The sequence below is a fragment of the Camelina sativa genome, chromosome 19 (genome assembly GCF_000633955.1).
Source record: "Camelina sativa cultivar DH55 chromosome 19, Cs, whole genome shotgun sequence".
In the NCBI taxonomy this organism is placed as follows: domain Eukaryota; kingdom Viridiplantae; phylum Streptophyta; class Magnoliopsida; order Brassicales; family Brassicaceae; genus Camelina; species Camelina sativa.
The window spans coordinates 15,172,932-15,197,974 of record NC_025703.1 but is presented as its reverse complement, the minus strand read 5'-3'; the positions used below and the strand labels follow the sequence as shown (position 1 = coordinate 15,197,974).

At 40.8% G+C, this 25,043-nt stretch overlaps 3 protein-coding genes across 3 annotated transcripts; all 3 read right to left on the bottom strand.

Moving 5' to 3' along the window:
• Window positions 1,535-2,398, bottom strand: LOC104767852 (E3 ubiquitin-protein ligase PRT1-like). The gene is made up of 3 exons (XM_010491822.2): window positions 2,336-2,398; window positions 2,056-2,166; window positions 1,535-1,975 (listed from the first exon to the last, which is right to left on the bottom strand). Exons 1-3 carry the CDS (start codon window positions 2,396-2,398, stop codon window positions 1,649-1,651), a joined length of 501 nt encoding a protein of 166 aa, XP_010490124.1. The 3' UTR covers window positions 1,535-1,648.
• Window positions 2,543-5,139, bottom strand: LOC104766409 (E3 ubiquitin-protein ligase PRT1-like). Its single transcript, XM_010490290.2, has 8 exons — window positions 4,864-5,139; window positions 4,475-4,503; window positions 4,200-4,379; window positions 3,972-4,079; window positions 3,661-3,879; window positions 3,348-3,548; window positions 3,068-3,186; window positions 2,543-2,987 (listed from the first exon to the last, which is right to left on the bottom strand). The coding sequence occupies exons 1-8, from the start codon at window positions 4,953-4,955 to the stop codon at window positions 2,661-2,663; spliced, it is 1,275 nt and encodes a 424-aa protein (XP_010488592.1). The 5' UTR covers window positions 4,956-5,139; the 3' UTR covers window positions 2,543-2,660.
• On the bottom strand, window positions 21,753-23,169 carry LOC104767851 (serine/threonine-protein kinase At3g07070-like). Its single transcript, XM_010491821.2, has 4 exons — window positions 23,082-23,169; window positions 22,616-22,981; window positions 22,126-22,517; window positions 21,753-22,034 (listed from the first exon to the last, which is right to left on the bottom strand). The coding sequence occupies exons 1-4, from the start codon at window positions 23,167-23,169 to the stop codon at window positions 21,753-21,755; spliced, it is 1,128 nt and encodes a 375-aa protein (XP_010490123.2).

Sequence of the window (25,043 nt, the reverse complement as noted above, 5' to 3'; positions counted from 1 at the left end):
ATTTTGTTTTACCAAAAGCTACAGTTTCTATAGTATATAAAATGTATTTAAATATAAAAGTCCATATGGTTTTCTACATTTTTTATTTTGTGGAATTACTTTGGCAACCACAAATTCGCTTTGTGGAGTAATTGTTTTTTTTTTAGGAGTAATTGTTTTTGAAACATGAATCGTGATGTGATAATTCATCCTACCGTTACGTGAGACATATTACATTACATACATACAGCACTATATCATACCGTAACCCGTGAAAGTTGAAACAACAAGGTGAGTGGTGAATGGTGAGTGGTGAGTACTGAGTAGAGAGACTCCCAACGCCCCGTGCTTTTTTATATATACAAAGATTGAGAGGTTTATTCATTATAGGCAAGGATTACAAAAAAGTTCATTATGGGTAAGAAAGATGAATTGCATTAAAATCCTCAAAAATGAATTGCATTAAAATCCTCAAAAACTTGCAGTAAGTGTCATGATTTGTTTCTGTAATTTTGTTATCGAAGATGCATGTAAAACAGTAAAAGGGTCATGATTCTCATACAAATCATGATTTTTATACGCTTCCAATGGCACGCATGACAAATACTATATACTCATAAATCTTATTACAAATCTTAGTTCATCCAAAATATGAAGACACAATTAACAGTTTGAAGACCACAACATTTTTTTTAAAAAAACCTCAACAATATTTTCAGGAAACAGCTTGGTAAACTAATTTAACCGTAAAACGATCGAAGGCACACGTGCGATGACTCACGGCAATCATGAAACAGCTCAGATCTCGAAGCTACAGAATCCCCAAAAATCAGTGAAAAAAAAAGAAGCCAAAAATAAAAATAAAATAAAGGATCTGCAATAAACACTCTTCACGTCCTCCCGCCCTTTTTTTCAGGGCGCCAAAAAAAAAAAAACTGTTACCACAACACGCGCGTACTAAATTTTTTTTTTCCTTTTTCTTTTCTACTTTAAAAAAAAAAGACAGAACGCGAGAAACGAGTTCCGTCGGAAGATCAGTTCTGAGTCCCACACACACTCGGACCAATCACATCGTAGCTGCCTCACACGCACTCAGAGGAGAGAATCTTTCACTCTGATGGGTGTAACCCCCTTGATCCAGTTACTAATATTTAGCAAAAAAAACTTCAAGCAAATCTATACAAAGCTTGTATAGTAGCATAGGCCAATCAATACATGACAAATAAATTTTAATAGAATATAGTACACTTTTAAATCATACTCTTTCCATTCCAAAATATAGGATGTTTTAACTAAAGCACATCGATTAAAAACTCTTTACTTTTAACAAATTCAATCAATTAAAAACAATACTGCATAATATAAAATACTAAACTAATCTAAAAGTTGCGTAGAAACTTGAAAACATTCTATAGTGTGAAACAAAAAACTTTTCTAAAACATCTTATATTTTGAAAGAGAAAGAGTATAATTTTGTTTTTTTTTTTCTTTTTTTTTGCATAATATACACACAAACACCAACATATATAATAACAAAACTTGCAACAAAAAGTTTTCTTTTTTATGTTGTTTGTTTTCTTTTTACGCTCGTAAGAAATAAGCTTCGTTTAAAATGTTAAAAACCATAGACAATATACAATAAATATTAATAACAAACGCAAACACAAATTCATTCTGTGCTTGATGACTCATTAGAAGAACCAGGTGGCCCTTCCTCGCCCTCATCTGTATCCACCCCTTCCAATGAGTTAAGCGAAGGTCCGAGAATATAGGCAATAGAATTGATAGTGATCATAAGCTGAGGAACATCCGCCCACTGAGGATCCCTCGCCAGCCGAGGAGCCTCCTGCAGATCAAGCCTGTGATCTGGAGTGTGTTGCTGGTTAAATCTCCCTGGAACTTTCAAAGGAGTCTCGTAACACTCTTTGCAAAGGTCATACCCAATTTCCTCCTTGCAGTCTTTGCATCTGTATCTATCCCCTATGATTGGAAACACCTGCACACCAATGTCACACATTACACGTTAATCTTATTTCTACTACTAAAAAAACGGTTTAGATAACAATATGCACTTACTCCGCAAGAATCACAACCAGCTCCGATGTGAACATTAGATCCAGGGTTTGCCAACCAAGGAATATCACTATTGTTATCGTTTGATAAGGATGGGCCTTCCTTGAGATAGTTCTGATAATATAAATATGAAGTGAAAATGAGTACAAACTATGAGTCTTTGTGGTCCACATAGGTCTTACATATTCTAATGTAATAACAAGAAATAAGGTGTGAGAGCACAAGCAGATGGCATGCATCGATTAACTACAAATTGATTCAAGGCATAGATGTAAGGACTTACTTCCTTTGCTATTATGGGCAAGAGTTTTCTGAATCCCACCACTTCTCCTTGAATTGTATTCATNTCTATAGTGTGAAACAAAAAACTTTTCTAAAACATCTTATATTTTGAAAGAGAAAGAGTATAATTTTGTTTTTTTTTTTCTTTTTTTTTGCATAATATACACACAAACACCAACATATATAATAACAAAACTTGCAACAAAAAGTTTTCTTTTTTATGTTGTTTGTTTTCTTTTTACGCTCGTAAGAAATAAGCTTCGTTTAAAATGTTAAAAACCATAGACAATATACAATAAATATTAATAACAAACGCAAACACAAATTCATTCTGTGCTTGATGACTCATTAGAAGAACCAGGTGGCCCTTCCTCGCCCTCATCTGTATCCACCCCTTCCAATGAGTTAAGCGAAGGTCCGAGAATATAGGCAATAGAATTGATAGTGATCATAAGCTGAGGAACATCCGCCCACTGAGGATCCCTCGCCAGCCGAGGAGCCTCCTGCAGATCAAGCCTGTGATCTGGAGTGTGTTGCTGGTTAAATCTCCCTGGAACTTTCAAAGGAGTCTCGTAACACTCTTTGCAAAGGTCATACCCAATTTCCTCCTTGCAGTCTTTGCATCTGTATCTATCCCCTATGATTGGAAACACCTGCACACCAATGTCACACATTACACGTTAATCTTATTTCTACTACTAAAAAAACGGTTTAGATAACAATATGCACTTACTCCGCAAGAATCACAACCAGCTCCGATGTGAACATTAGATCCAGGGTTTGCCAACCAAGGAATATCACTATTGTTATCGTTTGATAAGGATGGGCCTTCCTTGAGATAGTTCTGATAATATAAATATGAAGTGAAAATGAGTACAAACTATGAGTCTTTGTGGTCCACATAGGTCTTACATATTCTAATGTAATAACAAGAAATAAGGTGTGAGAGCACAAGCAGATGGCATGCATCGATTAACTACAAATTGATTCAAGGCATAGATGTAAGGACTTACTTCCTTTGCTATTATGGGCAAGAGTTTTCTGAATCCCACCACTTCTCCTTGAATTGTATTCATCAGGAAAGTTTTCTACCAAAAGCTGTTCAAGAATCAAACAAACTTTTGGAAATCCTCTAGGGTCACAAACATTACACTCATGACATTTGATCTTTTCGCTTTCTTCAGCCATATCTACTACACATCCTTCGCAATACACTGCAAAGAGGATTAGACAAGAAATTAGCACATAAGAAAATTTGAAGGTGATACTCTCAAGCAGCAGAAATTTAAAATATTTATCACAAGCAAACAAGTAAGAAGATAATACCATGCCCACAATTGAGAACTACGGGTCGCACGAGCAGCTCCTTACACGCTGAACAGAGCAAATCATCTTTTGAAGTTTGCTTACTGGCACTGTTATTCTTGAGTAAGTCATTCTCACGAGCATTAAGACTTTGTGCATCGGTGGGTTTTTGATTGCTGGGGATACAGGGACTGTCACATATATTCATTGCATTTGAGCACTCTTCCACCTTTTGTTTATCTAAATACCCAAAATTGTAAGTGTAAAGCAGTTTAATAAAAAGCAAAAGTAAAATTCAGCAGAAAGATTGATCTCAAGTGTAGTACACTTACCAGAGACATTTAGAGAATCTCCGCTACATCCAGACTCATCATTAGCATTTGCCTTATCCAAAACAACATCAATCTGCGGAGAATAACAATCTTGTTCTTGTTCTTCCTCTGAAAATATAAACAAATATATAATCAACAAAACTGACACATAAAAAACGACACTTGCATACAATCAAATCAAAACTTCTGACCGAGTACGAACTTTAAAAATATAAGCGAAGGACTCACTTAAAACTTGTTCTTCTCTCTTCTTATGCGCGAGTGGGTATATCTTCTTTAACAGGAAATGAAGCTTCTGGCACACAGAAGGAAAGTGAACATACGGATCCCTACAAATCGGACAATGAGACTCGCGGAAGCCATTCATGGACTTATGTACACACCAGAAACATGATAGATGACCACAAGCTATCATTACCATCCAAAATAAGCATTAGAAACCAAGTCAAACTTACATAACACAATTGGAGAAAATGAGACTTATGACTTAGTCAACAACTTACATAACACAACTGGTTTGTAAAGAAGTTCCCTGCACCAAGAAAGAAGCAACAACACAATCTCTTATGCATTAGAGTCGTCTTCTCAACAAACGTAAATGACCATAAACAAACAGATTCTTCAATCCATGAATTTAAACGAAATAAGCTATATGATTTACGATAAAGACGAGATTAAGGAGCTCCAAAATCTTAAAATCCAATCTCGATATCGTCAGACTCAGAACAACGGAGATTATTTTTTTATTTTTTTTATACTCTAATTTCACCCCCAACAAATTAACCTAATGATTCACAAAATTAGGGGGATTTTTTTAAAGAGGCGAACCAGAAAGATTGATAAAGAAGAAGAAGAAGAAGAAGAAGGGGTTGAAAATAGAAAACGAGCTTACAGGCAAACGCAGCAGAGAAATTGATCGGAGATTTCTTCTTCTTCCGGTGGTTCGTTGTTCTTCACCGTAATAGCATCCGTAGGTTCGGCCATTGTTTTCACAAGATAAGAGAAAGAGAAAGAGAGAGAAAGAGATCTGAGATGTTTTATAAAAACGGTGGTGCGATGCTTTTGCTTTAGCGGCAAGGGCCTGAATACACCGCCGTACAAAATTTACAGACAAAACATGTTGCGCTGATACGCACAACATGCACCCGCGAAAAAAGAAAACTCCTCCCTGTTCATCTTTATATCGTCTAGATAGGTTTGAAAGCCGGCCAGTCTTGAGGGGAAGACACTATCTTCACCAAGTCTGAGCAATCTGTATAGAAAGCCACTTCTCGAAAATCATGTCCAATCATGCAACGCAAAGTCCAAACAAAAGTTTCTACTTCTGCATGCAAAGGGGAAAGACTCTAACGGAAATTGGTGGCTCCTTTTATCGTCGAACCATCCGTAGCGGCTGAACACACCCAACCTGCACCCGCGAAAGCGTCCCCCATTTTCCACGATCCATCAACAAAACACCTATAACCCGAAAAAACAGTAGGCAGCGACCCTACTCGCCCTATCCCTCTATTATTATTGGCGCAAGGAAACGACGATACTTCCTCCACCTCATCCTCTGTATGAGCCTGTAACCATGTGGAAGACTCCCCTACCGCTATCCTAACAACATTCTCGGGCTTATCTATAACATTCTCAAATACACGAGCATTTCGCGCTTTCCAAATATACCACATAATCCCAGGAAAAACCGCAACCTGAGCACCCGGATTAGCAGAACCCAAAAAATGATCCACATTTGCATACAGAGAAGCTGTAGGGAAAGAAATCTGACCGACCGGCACCTGAGCTAACGCCCAAACCTGTCGAGCTGGCGGACACCGGAAAATAGCATGATTTACCGTTTCCTCATCTTCCCCACAACATGCACAACCTGAATCACAAGCAATGCCTTGCCTCCTCAAGTTCGCCGAAACCGAGATACACCCGGATAAGACTTGCCACATGAAATGCTTTATCTTTGGTGGACACGCCACCCGCCAAACACCCGCTAGAAGCGGAGTAATGTCCGGCCCAAAGCGAGGTACAAGAGACCTCTGTTTTGCCGAACGTTCCGTATCATACCCTGATTTAACCGAATACTTTCCAGATTTTGTAAAGTGCCAACCCAATGAGTCAACCATCTGAGGACAACCCAAAGGTAAAGCCCTGATTAAAACAGCCTCCTCCGGGGGAAAATGCTCAAGGAGCATATCTAACCACCAAGAATTAGTTTGGCGATCGATAAGATGTGAAATTTTCAAAGAAGGGTCCTGAAAAGGTCCCTTACTCACAGCTGGTCTTGGGGATTGAGCTAGTATCCATGGGTCAGTCCATATAGAGATGGAATCACCAGAGACAACCCGTATAATAAGTCCTTTGTTTACCAAAGATATAGCTGAAACAATACTCCGCCACCCATAGGATGGAGAATAAGAACGAATGGGATCCATAGGATTTGAGTTCCTATAATACATGCCCTTAAAAATCCGTGCAAAAAGGGAATCAAGTGCCTCGATCAGTCGCCACAACTGTTTTGCCAATAAGGCAGTGTTAAAATCATCCACATTCCTAAAACCCAAACCCCCCAACTGCTTGCTCCCACATAACTTCTCCCAGGCTAACCAATGCATCCCCCCAGACTGCCCCGAACTCCACCAAAAATTTGCCACCGCACTAGTTAGTTTGGATGTGACTGTTTTTGGTAGTCGGAAACAGGACATGACAAAGGTCGGTACCGCAGTGGCGACAAACTTTATCATAACCTCTTTCCCTCCTCTGGACAGTTGCTTCGCTGTCCAACCATTTGTACGGCTCTGTAAACGATCCCGAACAAAGGAGAAAACTTTCGTCTTAGACCCTCCCAAACTCTCCGGTATCCCTAAATACGAACCCATCCCACCCAACTTCGATATACCCAACACCTCCTGCACCTCACGCTTAACGACCTCATCTACCTTGTGTCCAAATTGAATGGAAGACTTATCGAAATTTATTTGTTGCCCTGAGACCGCCTCATATTGCTTTAAGATATCTAAAATAACCCACATTGATCCTTAATGACCCTACAGAAAAAAGACTATCATCCGCAAACAATAAATGCGTGATTGCTGGACATTTAGTAGCCACCTTGATCCCTGTTATCCTTTTTTCCCTCTCTGCCTTCCGAATATTGGCAATGAGGACTTTTGTACATAGAATAAACAGATAGGGAGATAAAGGATCACCCTGACGCAATCCTCGCTTAGGAACAATCAAACCATTAGGTTGACCATTCAACAGGACCTTGTACTCAACCGAAGAAACACAAAACAAAATCCAGGAAACCCATTTATCCGAAAAACCCATTTTACGTAGCAAAGCATCAACGAAACCCCACTCGACCCTATCATATGCATTACTCATGTCTGTTTTAATTGCCATAAACTTCCCCTTACAAGACGGGTTTGTCCTTAGGCCATGAAACATCTCTTGATCAATCAAAATGTTATCCGAGATCAGTCGACCTGGCACAAAAGCAGACTGAGTCTCCGAGACAAGATTTGTAACACCAATTTTAACCGTTGGCACAAGATATTGGAAATGATCTTATACCTCACATTACATAGACTAATCAGGCGTAATTCCGCCATCCGGGTCGGCTTTGCCACCTTTGGAATAAGACAGATGTGAGTTTTATTTAAACTCCTATCAAAAACCCCCTCAAGCCTTCTGAAAAAACAAAGCGGTCATACCATCCGGTCCTAGAGCCTTATCCGGATGCATCATAAACAAGACCTTACGAACCTCCGCCTCTGTCACTGGAGCTGTTAAACGCTCATTGATCTCTTCCGTTATTACCCCATCAACCTCACTTAACGCCTCCTCAAAAGAATCTGGAGAGATCGAAGTAAACAGGTCCTCGAAATAAGATACACCAGTGTTGCAAATATCATCATCCTTTGTAGACCAAACATTATTTCTGTCATACAGACCAACAATTCAATTCTGAGCTCTCCGCTGCTTTGTTTGCGCATGAAAATACTTTGTATTTTTGTCCCCCATCCGCATCCACCGGTTCCGATTTTTTAGGTACCAATAAATCTCTTCATCCCTGTACGCCTCTCGCAATCTGGAGGTTAAGTCCGCAAGCACCTCCGGACCAACCGAATCATCCACCTGAGCCACCTCCAGCTGTCGTTTAAGATCCTCTATCGTCTCCCTCCCATAAGGAACATGTGCCTTCCGCCACTGAGAGATTGCGCGTCTGCAGTTCCCTATTTTGGTGACCAAATCTTGGGAATCCTGAACGCAATCAGCCCTCCAGCCCGCGGAAATAGCCCCCATTAAAACCGGTTTACCAATCCAACGCATATCAAACATAAAACACCGACCCCCACGCAGTCGTTTAGCCCCAATACTAACCACCAGAGGTTTATGATCTGAGGCGATCATAGGCAAATATTCTGTCACCGTATCCGGGAACTGATCGTGCCACTCTTCATTACCTAGACCCCGATCCAACTGACACCAAATCAGTTTCTTATCCCGCCAGTCCCTCCATGACAAGTAGTCTCCAAGATATGGAAACTCCAAAAAACCGAAATCCTGAATCATTCCATTAAAAGAACGGAAAGAAGTCGCATGCCTAAGTTTACCCCCTCGTTTTTCATGATTCCCTGTTAACTCATTAAAATCTCCAACAACCAGCCAAGATGTTGATCTTAAAGTGCTTATCCGTAATAACCTTTCCCAGACCATATCACGGTTTTTAGGAACTGGGTCTCCATAGACAAAGGTGATATTAAAAACTTTGCCATTGAGTACCGCTTCTATATCAATTATTCTGTTGGTTGCCAATAAAATTGAAACATTAAAATCATCTTTATTATAGAATAAAGCCAAACCTCCACTACAACCAACCGGTTCCACTGTTTTAAAATTTTTATAGCCAAAATGGCCTACAAATTGTTCCAAATGAGAAAAAGATTGTTTTGTTTCCATAAGAAATAAAAAAATATGGCCTATGATTCTTCCATAAATCTCTGAGATGTCCAATGGTGGTCTTATTACCTAGACCTTGACAATTCCAACTTAGAATATTCATTTACTAATATTTGGTTTTGGTGGCTTAACTCCACCATAACCGCCTTTCACCCCTTCCTGGGTCCTTAGAGTAACACCGCTTGCGCCAGACTCCTGTCCATTTGACGGGGGACGTCTTCGTGGAGACAGAAGCAGATTAGCGTTCCTCTTTTAGTTGAAATCCCTATAAGCACCAAAGCCCCCTTTCCCTTCTTCCCTTTGTCCCCTAACTCCACTTTGGAAGTTCCGATGCAGCCTGCTGATCACCCTCCACTTTGTCACTTGTCATCTTTGCATCATCGTTCTCTTCAAGAGACTGATCACTTGATGCCTCCACCAAACCAGAACCATCCCCTGGCTCACCAACATTCTCCCCATCAACATTTTCAACAATCTTGTCCACCTTACTATCCCCACTAACAATATCTGGATCCTGCATAACCGCACCATAAGTGTCCGATGCCACCGAGTTTCCAGTCAATCCTACTAGTGCCGAAACTGCTGAAGACTGGGAAACATTCTCCTCCACCAAAATTCCCTCCCCATTCCATCTTGCGAGCCAAGAACAGAGTGATCATCCTGATCCATCTCCGCTTCAAACGAGGCCAAAGGAAGTCCCCCCATTGCCTCAGCAAATTCACCCGTCCCAAGAGTGGGTCCAGCAGACCTCTCACAAACTTCTGTGTCATCGAGAATCTGACCCTCCTCCACGAGAACCTGACCCTCCTCAAAAAGGACCAGAAACCTGAGCATCCTGATCCATGGCTACCGCCGCCATTTCCGACTCCTGGAAGAGTGATTTCCTGACCTGTCGATGCTTTCTTTGCTTAAAAGCTGTCCCCCTTACCTCCTCCGAAATCAATGGCAACGTAGAACCCTGTCATTGACGAGGCTGACCCCGAACTAGCCCATTCCTCCCTCTCTGGTCTTGCGTACCCGAACTGGAGGCTCCTTTGGAGAAACCCTTCTGCCGCGACAAGTGTCCCCTGCCATGCTCAGACCGAGACCATGAACCACCAAACTGGTGTCCATTATTGCCTCTGGACGACCCAGCCTGACCCGTATTTCTCCTCCCCTCAGCCATGACCGCACCCTTATAACTCATAAATTGAGCTTTGTCAGGCTGATCCACCCTAACCATCGAACCACCTTGAACCACACCTTTAGCTACTGGGCAGACAGTTTCATCATGACACAGACTAAAACATTTCTTACACCACCCATTGAGTTTCTCATAGTCAAGCTTGACAATTGTAACTTCTCCATCAAAAAACTCAATATCAAGTTCAAAACAGATAGGCTTACGACCATCAATCGTAACCTGCACCCGACCATGGTCAATATCAACCGCTTCAACCACCCCCAAGTCTGATCCAATGTCGCGGAAAGTGGGCTCTGCCCAAAACTGGATAGGAACGTCAAACACCCTGACCCAGAACTGCAGCGATGATGGATAAAAAAGATCCACCACTGGAGTCCACCGCACCATAGACACCATCCAGGAATCAAAGTGAAACGGCTCCATTGACAAAACCTCATTGATGTCCGCTTCCTCATCAAAGTCGAACTGGAATTTACTAGAACCTAGATCAGCACCAGCCACTTTCCCTTCTACCTGCCAAATGCGCGGAAACATGATCAACAACGCTTTCATGTCTTGCATTTGTGGGTTGAAACACCTCCCAACAACCGTCTTCAAATAGCCAGCAATAAGCGCAGAGTTGTCAAAATAAGAGATCTCAACTCTGCCCCTCGGTCTTGCTTCATTCTCCTTCTGACCCGACAAACCCTTCCCCAAAAGCCCCGCTTGTCACATCGTTACCCAAATTTAAATGCCAACAAAGAGAGATAAGCAAAAGATGTCTCTCCACCACAACACCCAAACCCGTTTTATAGAATTTGCCAGACCAGTAAAGCCAACAAACCAGATCAACCAAATTAGGAAAAAAACATCTGCCCAATCTCCCGAATCTGCAAGAAACATCCAAGGAAGGACAGAGGATCCATCCCTAACCAATAAGATACGACTTTCCAATTCGTATCCTCAACAATTAACCAAAATAACCAGCGAGAACTGATCCCAAATCCCATCAAAGCCCTCTCAGATCGCTTCCCCAAATACCCAAATCTTAGAGAACCCGTAAAGGTCCACCCCTGAAAGGAAAACAAATCAAGCGATTGAAAACCGTATNCCCCGATCCAACTGACACCAAATCAGTTTCTTATCCCGCCAGTCCCTCCATGACAAGTAGTCTCCAAGATATGGAAACTCCAAAAAACCGAAATCCTGAATCATTCCATTAAAAGAACGGAAAGAAGTCGCATGCCTAAGTTTACCCCCTCGTTTTTCATGATTCCCTGTTAACTCATTAAAATCTCCAACAACCAGCCAAGATGTTGATCTTAAAGTGCTTATCCGTAATAACCTTTCCCAGACCATATCACGGTTTTTAGGAACTGGGTCTCCATAGACAAAGGTGATATTAAAAACTTTGCCATTGAGTACCGCTTCTATATCAATTATTCTGTTGGTTGCCAATAAAATTGAAACATTAAAATCATCTTTATTATAGAATAAAGCCAAACCTCCACTACAACCAACCGGTTCCACTGTTTTAAAATTTTTATAGCCAAAATGGCCTACAAATTGTTCCAAATGAGAAAAAGATTGTTTTGTTTCCATAAGAAATAAAAAAATATGGCCTATGATTCTTCCATAAATCTCTGAGATGTCCAATGGTGGTCTTATTACCTAGACCTTGACAATTCCAACTTAGAATATTCATTTACTAATATTTGGTTTTGGTGGCTTAACTCCACCATAACCGCCTTTCACCCCTTCCTGGGTCCTTAGAGTAACACCGCTTGCGCCAGACTCCTGTCCATTTGACGGGGGACGTCTTCGTGGAGACAGAAGCAGATTAGCGTTCCTCTTTTAGTTGAAATCCCTATAAGCACCAAAGCCCCCTTTCCCTTCTTCCCTTTGTCCCCTAACTCCACTTTGGAAGTTCCGATGCAGCCTGCTGATCACCCTCCACTTTGTCACTTGTCATCTTTGCATCATCGTTCTCTTCAAGAGACTGATCACTTGATGCCTCCACCAAACCAGAACCATCCCCTGGCTCACCAACATTCTCCCCATCAACATTTTCAACAATCTTGTCCACCTTACTATCCCCACTAACAATATCTGGATCCTGCATAACCGCACCATAAGTGTCCGATGCCACCGAGTTTCCAGTCAATCCTACTAGTGCCGAAACTGCTGAAGACTGGGAAACATTCTCCTCCACCAAAATTCCCTCCCCATTCCATCTTGCGAGCCAAGAACAGAGTGATCATCCTGATCCATCTCCGCTTCAAACGAGGCCAAAGGAAGTCCCCCCATTGCCTCAGCAAATTCACCCGTCCCAAGAGTGGGTCCAGCAGACCTCTCACAAACTTCTGTGTCATCGAGAATCTGACCCTCCTCCACGAGAACCTGACCCTCCTCAAAAAGGACCAGAAACCTGAGCATCCTGATCCATGGCTACCGCCGCCATTTCCGACTCCTGGAAGAGTGATTTCCTGACCTGTCGATGCTTTCTTTGCTTAAAAGCTGTCCCCCTTACCTCCTCCGAAATCAATGGCAACGTAGAACCCTGTCATTGACGAGGCTGACCCCGAACTAGCCCATTCCTCCCTCTCTGGTCTTGCGTACCCGAACTGGAGGCTCCTTTGGAGAAACCCTTCTGCCGCGACAAGTGTCCCCTGCCATGCTCAGACCGAGACCATGAACCACCAAACTGGTGTCCATTATTGCCTCTGGACGACCCAGCCTGACCCGTATTTTTCCTCCCCTCAGCCATGACCGCACCCTTATAACTCATAAATTGAGCTTTGTCAGGCTGATCCACCCTAACCATCGAACCACCTTGAGCCACACCTTTAGCTACTGGGCAGACAGTTTCATCATGACACAGACTAAAACATTTCTTACACCACCCATTGAGTTTCTCATAGTCAAGCTTGACAATTGTAACTTCTCCATCAAAAAACTCAATATCAAGTTCAAAACAGATAGGCTTACGACCATCAATCGTAACCTGCACCCGACCATGGTCAATATCAACCGCTTCAACCACCCCCAAGTCTGATCCAATGTCGCGGAAAGTGGGCTTTGCCCAAAACTGGATAGGAACGTCAGACACCCTGACCCAAAACTTCAGCGATGATGGATAAAAAGGATCCACCACTGGAGTCCACCGCACCATAGACACCATCCAGGAATCAAAGTGAAACGGCTCCATTGACAAAACCTCATTGATGTCCGCTTCCTCATCAAAGTCGAACTGGAATTTACTAGAACCTAGATCAGCACCAGCCACTTTCCCTTCTACCTGCCAAATGCGCGGAAACATGATCAACAACGCTTTCATGTCTTGCATTTGTGGGTTGAAACACCTCCCAACAACCGTCTTCAAATAGCCAGCAATAAGCGCAGAGTTGTCAAAATAAGAGATCTCAACTCTGCCCCTCGGTCTTGCTTCATTCTCCTTCTGACCCGACAAACCCTTCCCCAAAAGCCCCGCTTGTCACATCGTTACCCAAATTTAAATGCCAACAAAGAGAGATAAGCAAAAGATGTCTCTCCACCACAACACCCAAACCCGTTTTATAGAATTTGCCAGACCAGTAAAGCCAACAAACCAGATCAACCAAATTAGGAAAAAAACATCTGCCCAATCTCCCGAATCTGCAAGAAACATCCAAGGAAGGACAGAGGATCCATCCCTAACCAATAAGATACGACTTTCCAATTCGTATCCTCAACAATTAACCAAAATAACCAGCGAGAACTGATCCCAAATCCCATCAAAGCCCTCTCAGATCGCTTCCCCAAATACCCAAATCTTAGAGAACCCGTAAAGGTCCACCCCTGAAAGGAAAACAAATCAAGCGATTGAAAACCGTATCCTTGGCCAATTCGCTCAAAACACCAGCACTGTCCCCACATCCGCAAATTTGCAATCCCCAACACCGGGATAAACTCCGAAAAAGAAACCAAATGACAGGATTGAAACCCATATCCTTTTTGAAATCTCCCAAACCATCCATATCGGCACCCCAACTGCGAGATTTGAGCCTCTATCACCCAAACAAACCCAAAACTTCGTCCACACCATAAAACCGTATCTCTTGTAATCCCAAGAAAACCTCAAACATTCACCAACCACAAAAACAAGATCATGGGAGGTTTAAAACCCTAGATCCGCCGTCGCCGTCGAAAGAATAGTTTTTTTAAGTGTCGTACGTATTTGGAAAAAGTGTTACATGCATATTTTTATTTGCTAATTCTCTCTGTCATAGTGTCATGCATTATAATTTACTATATTCTTGAGATATTATTTTAGCAGTAAGTGATGATGATGTTTTCATGCCATATATTTCTTATGTGATAAAAAAATTGGAAATTGTTATTTTTGGAATGGTTTGATATAATATAATAAAAGGTTTCGATTCACATTAAGTTTTTTAGTTTTTTGGATGAATTTAGGTTTCAAATCAGTTTATATTTATTTCATGTGAATTAGAAAAAAAAAAAACANAACCGCCTTTCACCCCTTCCTGGGTCCTTAGAGTAACACCGCTTGCGCCAGACTCCTGTCCATTTGACGGGGGACGTCTTCGTGGAGACAGAAGCAGATTAGCGTTCCTCTTTTAGTTGAAATCCCTATAAGCACCAAAGCCCCCTTTCCCTTCTTCCCTTTGTCCCCTAACTCCACTTTGGAAGTTCCGATGCAGCCTGCTGATCACCCTCCACTTTGTCACTTGTCATCTTTGCATCATCGTTCTCTTCAAGAGACTGATCACTTGATGCCTCCACCAAACCAGAACCATCCCCTGGCTCACCAACATTCTCCCCATCAACATTTTCAACAATCTTGTCCACCTTACTATCCCCACTAACAATATCTGGATCCTGCATAACCGCACCATAAGTGTCCGATGCCACCGAGTTTCCAGTCAATCCTACTAGTGCCGAAACTGCTGAAGACTGGGAAACATTCTCCTCCACCAAAATTCCCTCCCCATTCCATCTTGCGAGCCAAGAACAGAGTGATCATCCTGATCCATCTCCGCTTCAAACGAGGCCAAAGGAAGTCCCCCCATTGCCTCAGCAAATTCACCCGTCCCAAGAGTGGGTCCAGCAGACCTCTCACAAACTTCTGTGTCATCGAGAATCTGACCCTCCTCCACGAGAACCTGACCCTCCTCAAAAAGGACCAGAAACCTGAGCATCCTGATCCATGGCTACCGCCGCCATTTCCGACTCCTGGAAGAGTGATTTCCTGACCTGTCGATGCTTTCTTTGCTTAAAAGCTGTCCCCCTTACCTCCTCCGAAATCAATGGCAACGTAGAACCCTGTCATTGACGAGGCTGACCCCGAACTAGCCCATTCCTCCCTCTCTGGTCTTGCGTACCCGAACTGGAGGCTCCTTTGGAGAAACCCTTCTGCCGCGACAAGTGTCCCCTGCCATGCTCAGACCGAGACCATGAACCACCAAACTGGTGTCCATTATTGCCTCTGGACGACCCAGCCTGACCCGTATTTTTCCTCCCCTCAGCCATGACCGCACCCTTATAACTCATAAATTGAGCTTTGTCAGGCTGATCCACCCTAACCATCGAACCACCTTGAGCCACACCTTTAGCTACTGGGCAGACAGTTTCATCATGACACAGACTAAAACATTTCTTACACCACCCATTGAGTTTCTCATAGTCAAGCTTGACAATTGTAACTTCTCCATCAAAAAACTCAATATCAAGTTCAAAACAGATAGGCTTACGACCATCAATCGTAACCTGCACCCGACCATGGTCAATATCAACCGCTTCAACCACCCCCAAGTCTGATCCAATGTCGCGGAAAGTGGGCTTTGCCCAAAACTGGATAGGAACGTCAGACACCCTGACCCAAAACTTCAGCGATGATGGATAAAAAGGATCCACCACTGGAGTCCACCGCACCATAGACACCATCCAGGAATCAAAGTGAAACGGCTCCATTGACAAAACCTCATTGATGTCCGCTTCCTCATCAAAGTCGAACTGGAATTTACTAGAACCTAGATCAGCACCAGCCACTTTCCCTTCTACCTGCCAAATGCGCGGAAACATGATCAACAACGCTTTCATGTCTTGCATTTGTGGGTTGAAACACCTCCCAACAACCGTCTTCAAATAGCCAGCAATAAGCGCAGAGTTGTCAAAATAAGAGATCTCAACTCTGCCCCTCGGTCTTGCTTCATTCTCCTTCTGACCCGACAAACCCTTCCCCAAAAGCCCCGCTTGTCACATCGTTACCCAAATTTAAATGCCAACAAAGAGAGATAAGCAAAAGATGTCTCTCCACCACAACACCCAAACCCGTTTTATAGAATTTGCCAGACCAGTAAAGCCAACAAACCAGATCAACCAAATTAGGAAAAAAACATCTGCCCAATCTCCCGAATCTGCAAGAAACATCCAAGGAAGGACAGAGGATCCATCCCTAACCAATAAGATACGACTTTCCAATTCGTATCCTCAACAATTAACCAAAATAACCAGCGAGAACTGATCCCAAATCCCATCAAAGCCCTCTCAGATCGCTTCCCCAAATACCCAAATCTTAGAGAACCCGTAAAGGTCCACCCCTGAAAGGAAAACAAATCAAGCGATTGAAAACCGTATCCTTGGCCAATTCGCTCAAAACACCAGCACTGTCCCCACATCCGCAAATTTGCAATCCCCAACACCGGGATAAACTCCGAAAAAGAAACCAAATGACAGGATTGAAACCCATATCCTTTTTGAAATCTCCCAAACCATCCATATCGGCACCCCAACTGCGAGATTTGAGCCTCTATCACCCAAACAAACCCAAAACTTCGTCCACACCATAAAACCGTATCTCTTGTAATCCCAAGAAAACCTCAAACATTCACCAACCACAAAAACAAGATCATGGGAGGTTTAAAACCCTAGATCCGCCGTCGCCGTCGAAAGAATAGTTTTTTTAAGTGTCGTACGTATTTGGAAAAAGTGTTACATGCATATTTTTATTTGCTAATTCTCTCTGTCATAGTGTCATGCATTATAATTTACTATATTCTTGAGATATTATTTTAGCAGTAAGTGATGATGATGTTTTCATGCCATATATTTCTTATGTGATAAAAAAATTGGAAATTGTTATTTTTGGAATGGTTTGATATAATATAATAAAAGGTTTCGATTCACATTAAGTTTTTTAGTTTTTTGGATGAATTTAGGTTTCAAATCAGTTTATATTTATTTCATGTGAATTAGAAAAAAAAAAAACATATTCGATTTACAAATTATAAATTTATTTTATAGCCATAGTAGGATATGACTTAGTTTTGAGATAAATAATTTAAGTTTTTTTATACAAAATAATAATTTAGTTTTACTTTATTTGGAACTTTTAGGATTAGTATCAGATTAGAAATATATTTTTATTTTTATTAGTGATACAAGTTATGATAAAAAGTACCCATCATTGCATCTGTACAAAGAGAAGCATATCACGACTAGAGAGTTATGATTATCAATTCAAAAAGTGACCAGTGAAGTCGAGATAACCTCAAAGTTCAGCTTCTCCGCCATATGCTTCTCAGATCAAGAGCCGGTTTGGTTCTAACTCTATCAAGGGCCACAAGCGGAAACAAAGAAAAGGCCAACTGGAGGATGAAGATGAGATACAAACCAAACTGAACATTAGATTAAAGGAACCTGTATAACTATGGCGAAGGCAAATGCGTAATTGGAAGAAAACCGAGAGAACAGGCTCGTGCAAGGTTCTCACATGACTAGATTTTGATTGTGTTTAGTCTTGTATATAAGACGAACTTTTTGGCAATTTATGGCCTCATGGTCATGGATCTTAATATCCACCATCGGCAATTGCCCACTAGCATGTTAAAGTCCTCCAATATCCCGTTATTGTCCGTGTTCATAAAGACTTTTGCCGGGTATTATTAGTCCTCCCCATGCGAGGCTTATATATCATTAGTTACCTATCTCTTAACACTAGAATGAGTTTGTAACTTTGTAGGTTGTTTATTCTAAATGGAATGTATGTACTCTCACGCGCGCGCGCGCACACACACACACACACAAATTAGGCTGGGCTATATATCTTATTTTCATTTTAAAGCAATTTAGAAGCGATATGTTGATAAAAATTTGGACCAAATGTAATTATAAAAAACAAATAAANCCATCAACATTTTCAACAATCTTGTCCACCTTACTATCCCCACTAACAATATCTGGATCCTGCATAACCGCACCATAAGTGTCCGATGCCACCGAGTTTCCAGTCAATCCTACTAGTGCCGAAACTGCTGAAGACTGGGAAACATTCTCCTCCACCAAAATTCCCTCCCCATTCCATCTTGCGAGCCAAGAACAGAGTGATCATCCTGATCCATCTCCGCTTCAAACGAGGCCAAAGGAAGTCCCCCCATTGCCTCAGCAAATTCACCCGTCCCAAGAGTGGGTCCAGCAGACCTCTCACAAACTTCTGTGTCATCGAGAATCTGACCCTCCTCCACGAGAACCTGACCCTCCTCAAAAAGGACCAGAAACCTGAGCATCCTGATCCATGGCTACCGCCGCCATTTCCGACTCCTGGAAGAGTGATTTCCTGACCTGTCGATGCTTTCTTTGCTTAAAAGCTGTCCCCCTTACCTCCTCCGAAATCAATGGCAACGTAGAACCCTGTCATTGACGAGGCTGACCCCGAACTAGCCCATTCCTCCCTCTCTGGTCTTGCGTACCCGAACTGGAGGCTCCTTTGGAGAAACCCTTCTGCCGCGACAAGTGTCCCCTGCCATGCTCAGACCGAGACCATGAACCACCAAACTGGTGTCCATTATTGCCTCTGGACGACCCAGCCTGACCCGTATTTTTCCTCCCCTCAGCCATGACCGCACCCTTATAACTCATAAATTGAGCTTTGTCAGGCTGATCCACCCTAACCATCGAACCACCTTGAGCCACACCTTTAGCTACTGGGCAGACAGTTTCATCATGACACAGACTAAAACATTTCTTACACCACCCATTGAGTTTCTCATAGTCAAGCTTGACAATTGTAACTTCTCCATCAAAAAACTCAATATCAAGTTCAAAACAGATAGGCTTACGACCATCAATCGTAACCTGCACCCGACCATGGTCAATATCAACCGCTTCAACCACCCCCAAGTCTGATCCAATGTCGCGGAAAGTGGGCTTTGCCCAAAACTGGATAGGAACGTCAGACACCCTGACCCAAAACTTCAGCGATGATGGATAAAAAGGATCCACCACTGGAGTCCACCGCACCATAGACACCATCCAGGAATCAAAGTGAAACGGCTCCATTGACAAAACCTCATTGATGTCCGCTTCCTCATCAAAGTCGAACTGGAATTTACCAGAACCTAGATCAGCACCAGCCACTTTCCCTTCTACCTGCCAAATGCGCGGAAACATGATCAACAACGCTTTCATGTCTTGCATTTGTGGGTTGAAACACCTCCCAACAACCGTCTTCAAATAGCCAGCAATAAGCGCAGAGTTGTCAAAATAAGAGATCTCAACTCTGCCCCTCGGTCTTGCTTCATTCTCCTTCTGACCCGACAAACCCTTCCCCAAAAGCCCCGCTTGTCACATCGTTACCCAAATTTAAATGCCAACAAAGAGAGATAAGCAAAAGATGTCTCTCCACCACAACACCCAAACCCGTTTTATAGAATTTGCCAGACCAGTAAAGCCAACAAACCAGATCAACCAAATTAGGAAAAAAACATCTGCCCAATCTCCCGAATCTGCAAGAAACATCCAAGGAAGGACAGAGGATCCATCCCTAACCAATAAGATACGACTTTCCAATTCGTATCCTCAACAATTAACCAAAATAACCAGCGAGAACTGATCCCAAATCCCATCAAAGCCCTCTCAGATCGCTTCCCCAAATACCCAAATCTTAGAGAACCCGTAAAGGTCCACCCCTGAAAGGAAAACAAATCAAGCGATTGAAAACCGTATCCTTGGCCAATTCGCTCAAAACACCAGCACTGTCCCCACATCCGCAAATTTGCAATCCCCAACACCGGGATAAACTCCGAAAAAGAAACCAAATGACAGGATTGAAACCCATATCCTTTTTGAAATCTCCCAAACCATCCATATCGGCACCCCAACTGCGAGATTTGAGCCTCTATCACCCAAACAAACCCAAAACTTCGTCCACACCATAAAACCGTATCTCTTGTAATCCCAAGAAAACCTCAAACATTCACCAACCACAAAAACAAGATCATGGGAGGTTTAAAACCCTAGATCCGCCGTCGCCGTCGAAAGAATAGTTTTTTTAAGTGTCGTACGTATTTGGAAAAAGTGTTACATGCATATTTTTATTTGCTAATTCTCTCTGTCATAGTGTCATGCATTATAATTTACTATATTCTTGAGATATTATTTTAGCAGTAAGTGATGATGATGTTTTCATGCCATATATTTCTTATGTGATAAAAAAATTGGAAATTGTTATTTTTGGAATGGTTTGATATAATATAATAAAAGGTTTCGATTCACATTAAGTTTTTTAGTTTTTTGGATGAATTTAGGTTTCAAATCAGTTTATATTTATTTCATGTGAATTAGAAAAAAAAAAAACATATTCGATTTACAAATTATAAATTTATTTTATAGCCATAGTAGGATATGACTTAGTTTTGAGATAAATAATTTAAGTTTTTTTATACAAAATAATAATTTAGTTTTACTTTATTTGGAACTTTTAGGATTAGTATCAGATTAGAAATATATTTTTATTTTTATTAGTGATACAAGTTATGATAAAAAGTACCCATCATTGCATCTGTACAAAGAGAAGCATATCACGACTAGAGAGTTATGATTATCAATTCAAAAAGTGACCAGTGAAGTCGAGATAACCTCAAAGTTCAGCTTCTCCGCCATATGCTTCTCAGATCAAGAGCCGGTTTGGTTCTAACTCTATCAAGGGCCACAAGCGGAAACAAAGAAAAGGCCAACTGGAGGATGAAGATGAGATACAAACCAAACTGAACATTAGATTAAAGGAACCTGTATAACTATGGCGAAGGCAAATGCGTAATTGGAAGAAAACCGAGAGAACAGGCTCGTGCAAGGTTCTCACATGACTAGATTTTGATTGTGTTTAGTCTTGTATATAAGACGAACTTTTTGGCAATTTATGGCCTCATGGTCATGGATCTTAATATCCACCATCGGCAATTGCCCACTAGCATGTTAAAGTCCTCCAATATCCCGTTATTGTCCGTGTTCATAAAGACTTTTGCCGGGTATTATTAGTCCTCCCCATGCGAGGCTTATATATCATTAGTTACCTATCTCTTAACACTAGAATGAGTTTGTAACTTTGTAGGTTGTTTATTCTAAATGGAATGTATGTACTCTCACGCGCGCGCGCGCACACACACACACACACAAATTAGGCTGGGCTATATATCTTATTTTCATTTTAAAGCAATTTAGAAGCGATATGTTGATAAAAATTTGGACCAAATGTAATTATAAAAAACAAATAAAGTAAATGGAAGAAATTTTAACCCAAAAGTAAAATAAATGGAAGAAACAAAAGTTGTGAATTGTTGGGTCATATAATAATATAAAAATGTCTACATTTGCGTATTAACTTATCTAGGACTTGAATCCCACTGAGGTGCGTCCTGATTATCTTCATTGGATCGATTTTGTTGCAAATGGTTAGGGCCGGTAGTGGAGAAATCGGAGGATGCACCAAGGAAGCTCAGGGCTGTAACAATGTCGCTCATTAGTGGTCTAACAGTCGCTTCTTCATTCAGGCACATCGCGGCCACAGCTACAGCTTGGTTAAAACTCTTTTCCGGGTAATCGCCTCGTAGCAATGGATCAGCTAGGTGTGAGAATCTAGTAGGATCTCTAAAGATCGGTTGCGCCTAATTAAACCATAGTTGTAAATTGTTAATTAATGTCTACATTGATAAGCCATTAGTATAAATCATATATGCTAGTATATAAAGTACTCACCCAAGTAACCAGATTTTGTTCATGACTAGGTCTCATTGTGTCGATAACTCGTCTTCCGGATATAAGTTCCAACAACACAACTCCAAAGCTATAGACATCTGACTTAACTGTAAGATGGCCGGTTCTTTGGTATTCAGGAGCACAATAACCATAAGTTCCCATAACTCTGGAAGACACATGTAGTGTGTCTCCAATAGGACCTAGCTTCGCTAAACCGAAATCCGATAATCTCGCAATGTATTCTTGGTCAAGCAATATATTTGACGACTTAAGATCTCGGTAAATCACTGGAGGATCAGCCTCATCGTGAAGATACTCAAGTCCTTTTGCCGCTCCTAAAGCAATCTTAATTCGAGTGTTCCAATCTAGTGGTATTTGTTCCGGCTCAAGATCTGTTTTAGTTTAAACATCAAAAACCGGTTCTAGTTATTATTATATTTTTTTGGTTAGCTTAAACAATTGAAATGTTGATTGAGAGATGATGATGTACCTAGGAGATGATCTTCGAGGGATCCAAGAGGCATGTACTCGTAAACAAGAAGTCTTTGGTCTCCATCTGCGCAATAACCGATAAGATTCACAAGATTCGAATGATGAAGAAGACTAAGCATCAAAACCTCGACCAAGAACTCTCTTTGTCCTTGTAATCCATTTCTATCAAGTTGTTTCACTGCCACGACCTGTCCTGACTCGAGCTTTCCTTTGTAAACCCTCCCGAACCCGCCTTCACCGATGAGGGTCTCTTGTCTGACATTCTTTGTCGCCGTGGCTAGCTCACGGAACGAGAAAATCTGTGCCCCCATATTGTTTAATGGCACGTTTGCGTTGTTAGCCACCACTTCTTTTGTTGTTCTCTCTGTAAGAAATATACCATAACATAATTTTCTTTAAAAAACCATAACGATTTAGACAAAAACGAACGTTGCACGTTTCCAAGAAAAATGACGTGAGCTTACTAGGTGAGTTTGGTTGCTTATAAGGAGCAGGCATCGAAGAACCTTCTTTGTCCGAAACTTTTGAAGAGAAACAAGAGAAACAACTCATTTTTCTAAGGATTCTCTTGTTCTTGGTCTGAAACCTCCTCTCCTACTAACAAATAACTTATAGGACTCTCAAAAACTTGTAATGGGTTTTATACGAAGAACATAAAAATTACTAATCCGTTCTATAAAAACGAGAAACAATTTAAGTTTTGCTGTTTTATGTAGAGTTTAATAGGTTATAACAGAAAGAAAAAGAGAGAGAGAGAAGTATTGGAAAGAAACAATATTGAGAAAGACAACCTCAAACAGAAACTAATTTTTGACAGAAATGTTTGCTACCTATTAAACAAAAACAAATATTATTAAAGAAAAAAGGAATTTTTTTGTTACCATCTATGTTGATGACCTGTCCACAGAAAATCATGTTTCTTTATAGATTTGTTTCCTGCCTGGTTCTCTCTCTTTTTTTGTATCTTTATGAGGTGGCTTATATATAGACATAAACCTGATATGTAGCTAAATAAAATTAATGCATACATGGTAAATTTTGAAAGTCAACTTTGAACATGCATGTAAAGAAAAGAAAAAAAGTAATTTTGAATCTATTCTTATTATGATTTTGACCCCAAGGTATTATATTTTTATGGGAATCACAATTTTCTTCAATTGACCCAAGACAGCTAGATATTATATACTGTACCATACCCATTTTTTTAATGAGTATCTGAAAAAAAATTCATAGAAAGATAATCTTATAGCCGGTCAATGCTCGGGTTAGGCGTTGATTGGTTTTTCCACTATCACCCGCAAACACAACGTTTGTGAGTGATTGTGGTTGCTAGCGGTTAATACCAATCATATAAACTGCTTTGTACCGTAGACTGCTCAAAATCGATAGATTTCAACAGCTTATTTTCACGCGGTGTGTGCTTTTTTCAAAAACCAAAGATAATTAAAATACATATATCTCTATATACATGTATATATTCAAGTGAACATATTCTTTGTATCAAGTTCTAAAACCCTAATCAATTTTCTAAAGTAAGTTGTTCATATATACCCATTTTGTTTACAAAGTTTACAAATTTTTTAATAACAAAATATATAGCCCACTTGTTTACAACTTTTAAGAATTTTTAATTCAAAACTTATAAGAAAATAACAAAATATACTGAAATAAATCAATAAATTCAAGTTTCAATTTTTATTCAAACATTTAACCAAATGTAACAAAGTCTACAAATTTTAATGTTATCAGTCAACTACAACAACCGACTTAGGGTCTAACTGGTTCAAACGCAGCATTTGCGGTTGTGGTTGTGGAAGATTGTGGAAGCAGACGGTTGCAGTTTCAAGTGTTTGAATGACTAGTTTAGCATTTTTAAATGGGTGCGTTTGTGGGAGTTTTATGACTAGCTGAGTAGCAGGTGCATTAGCGGTTAAGATATAGTAAATATAATATATAATTATATAAATGTTTAGAAACACCAAAAACTTTATTTATATAAATCATAAAAAGTACTAAAATAATTATTCAAAAAACTAATAAATTTTATATTTAAATACTTATTACTTTATGCATTTTATTTTTCACCAAAAATTTCATCAAATAATATGATAAATGGCAAAACATATGCTTTAGATCGTAGATCTTCTCTGTTAGATCTCACACACTCAACAAATTGTTCACATTGAATCTCATGGCGAAGGTAAATTAATTATGAAAGACCTTTCTCTCTGTACTGCTCACAATCACCTCATAATCTATTTCCCATCCATTACTTGGAGTCGGATGAAAACTTCCTCATCTATTGTGTGGCGAAGTCGAAGTCGACGCTTGATCAAACTCCATATCACTGAACACAAACACCCTCTTGATCATCTCTTTCGGCTTCAGCTTCCCATGCACAGCCACTTCAAGAATCAAATCAAACA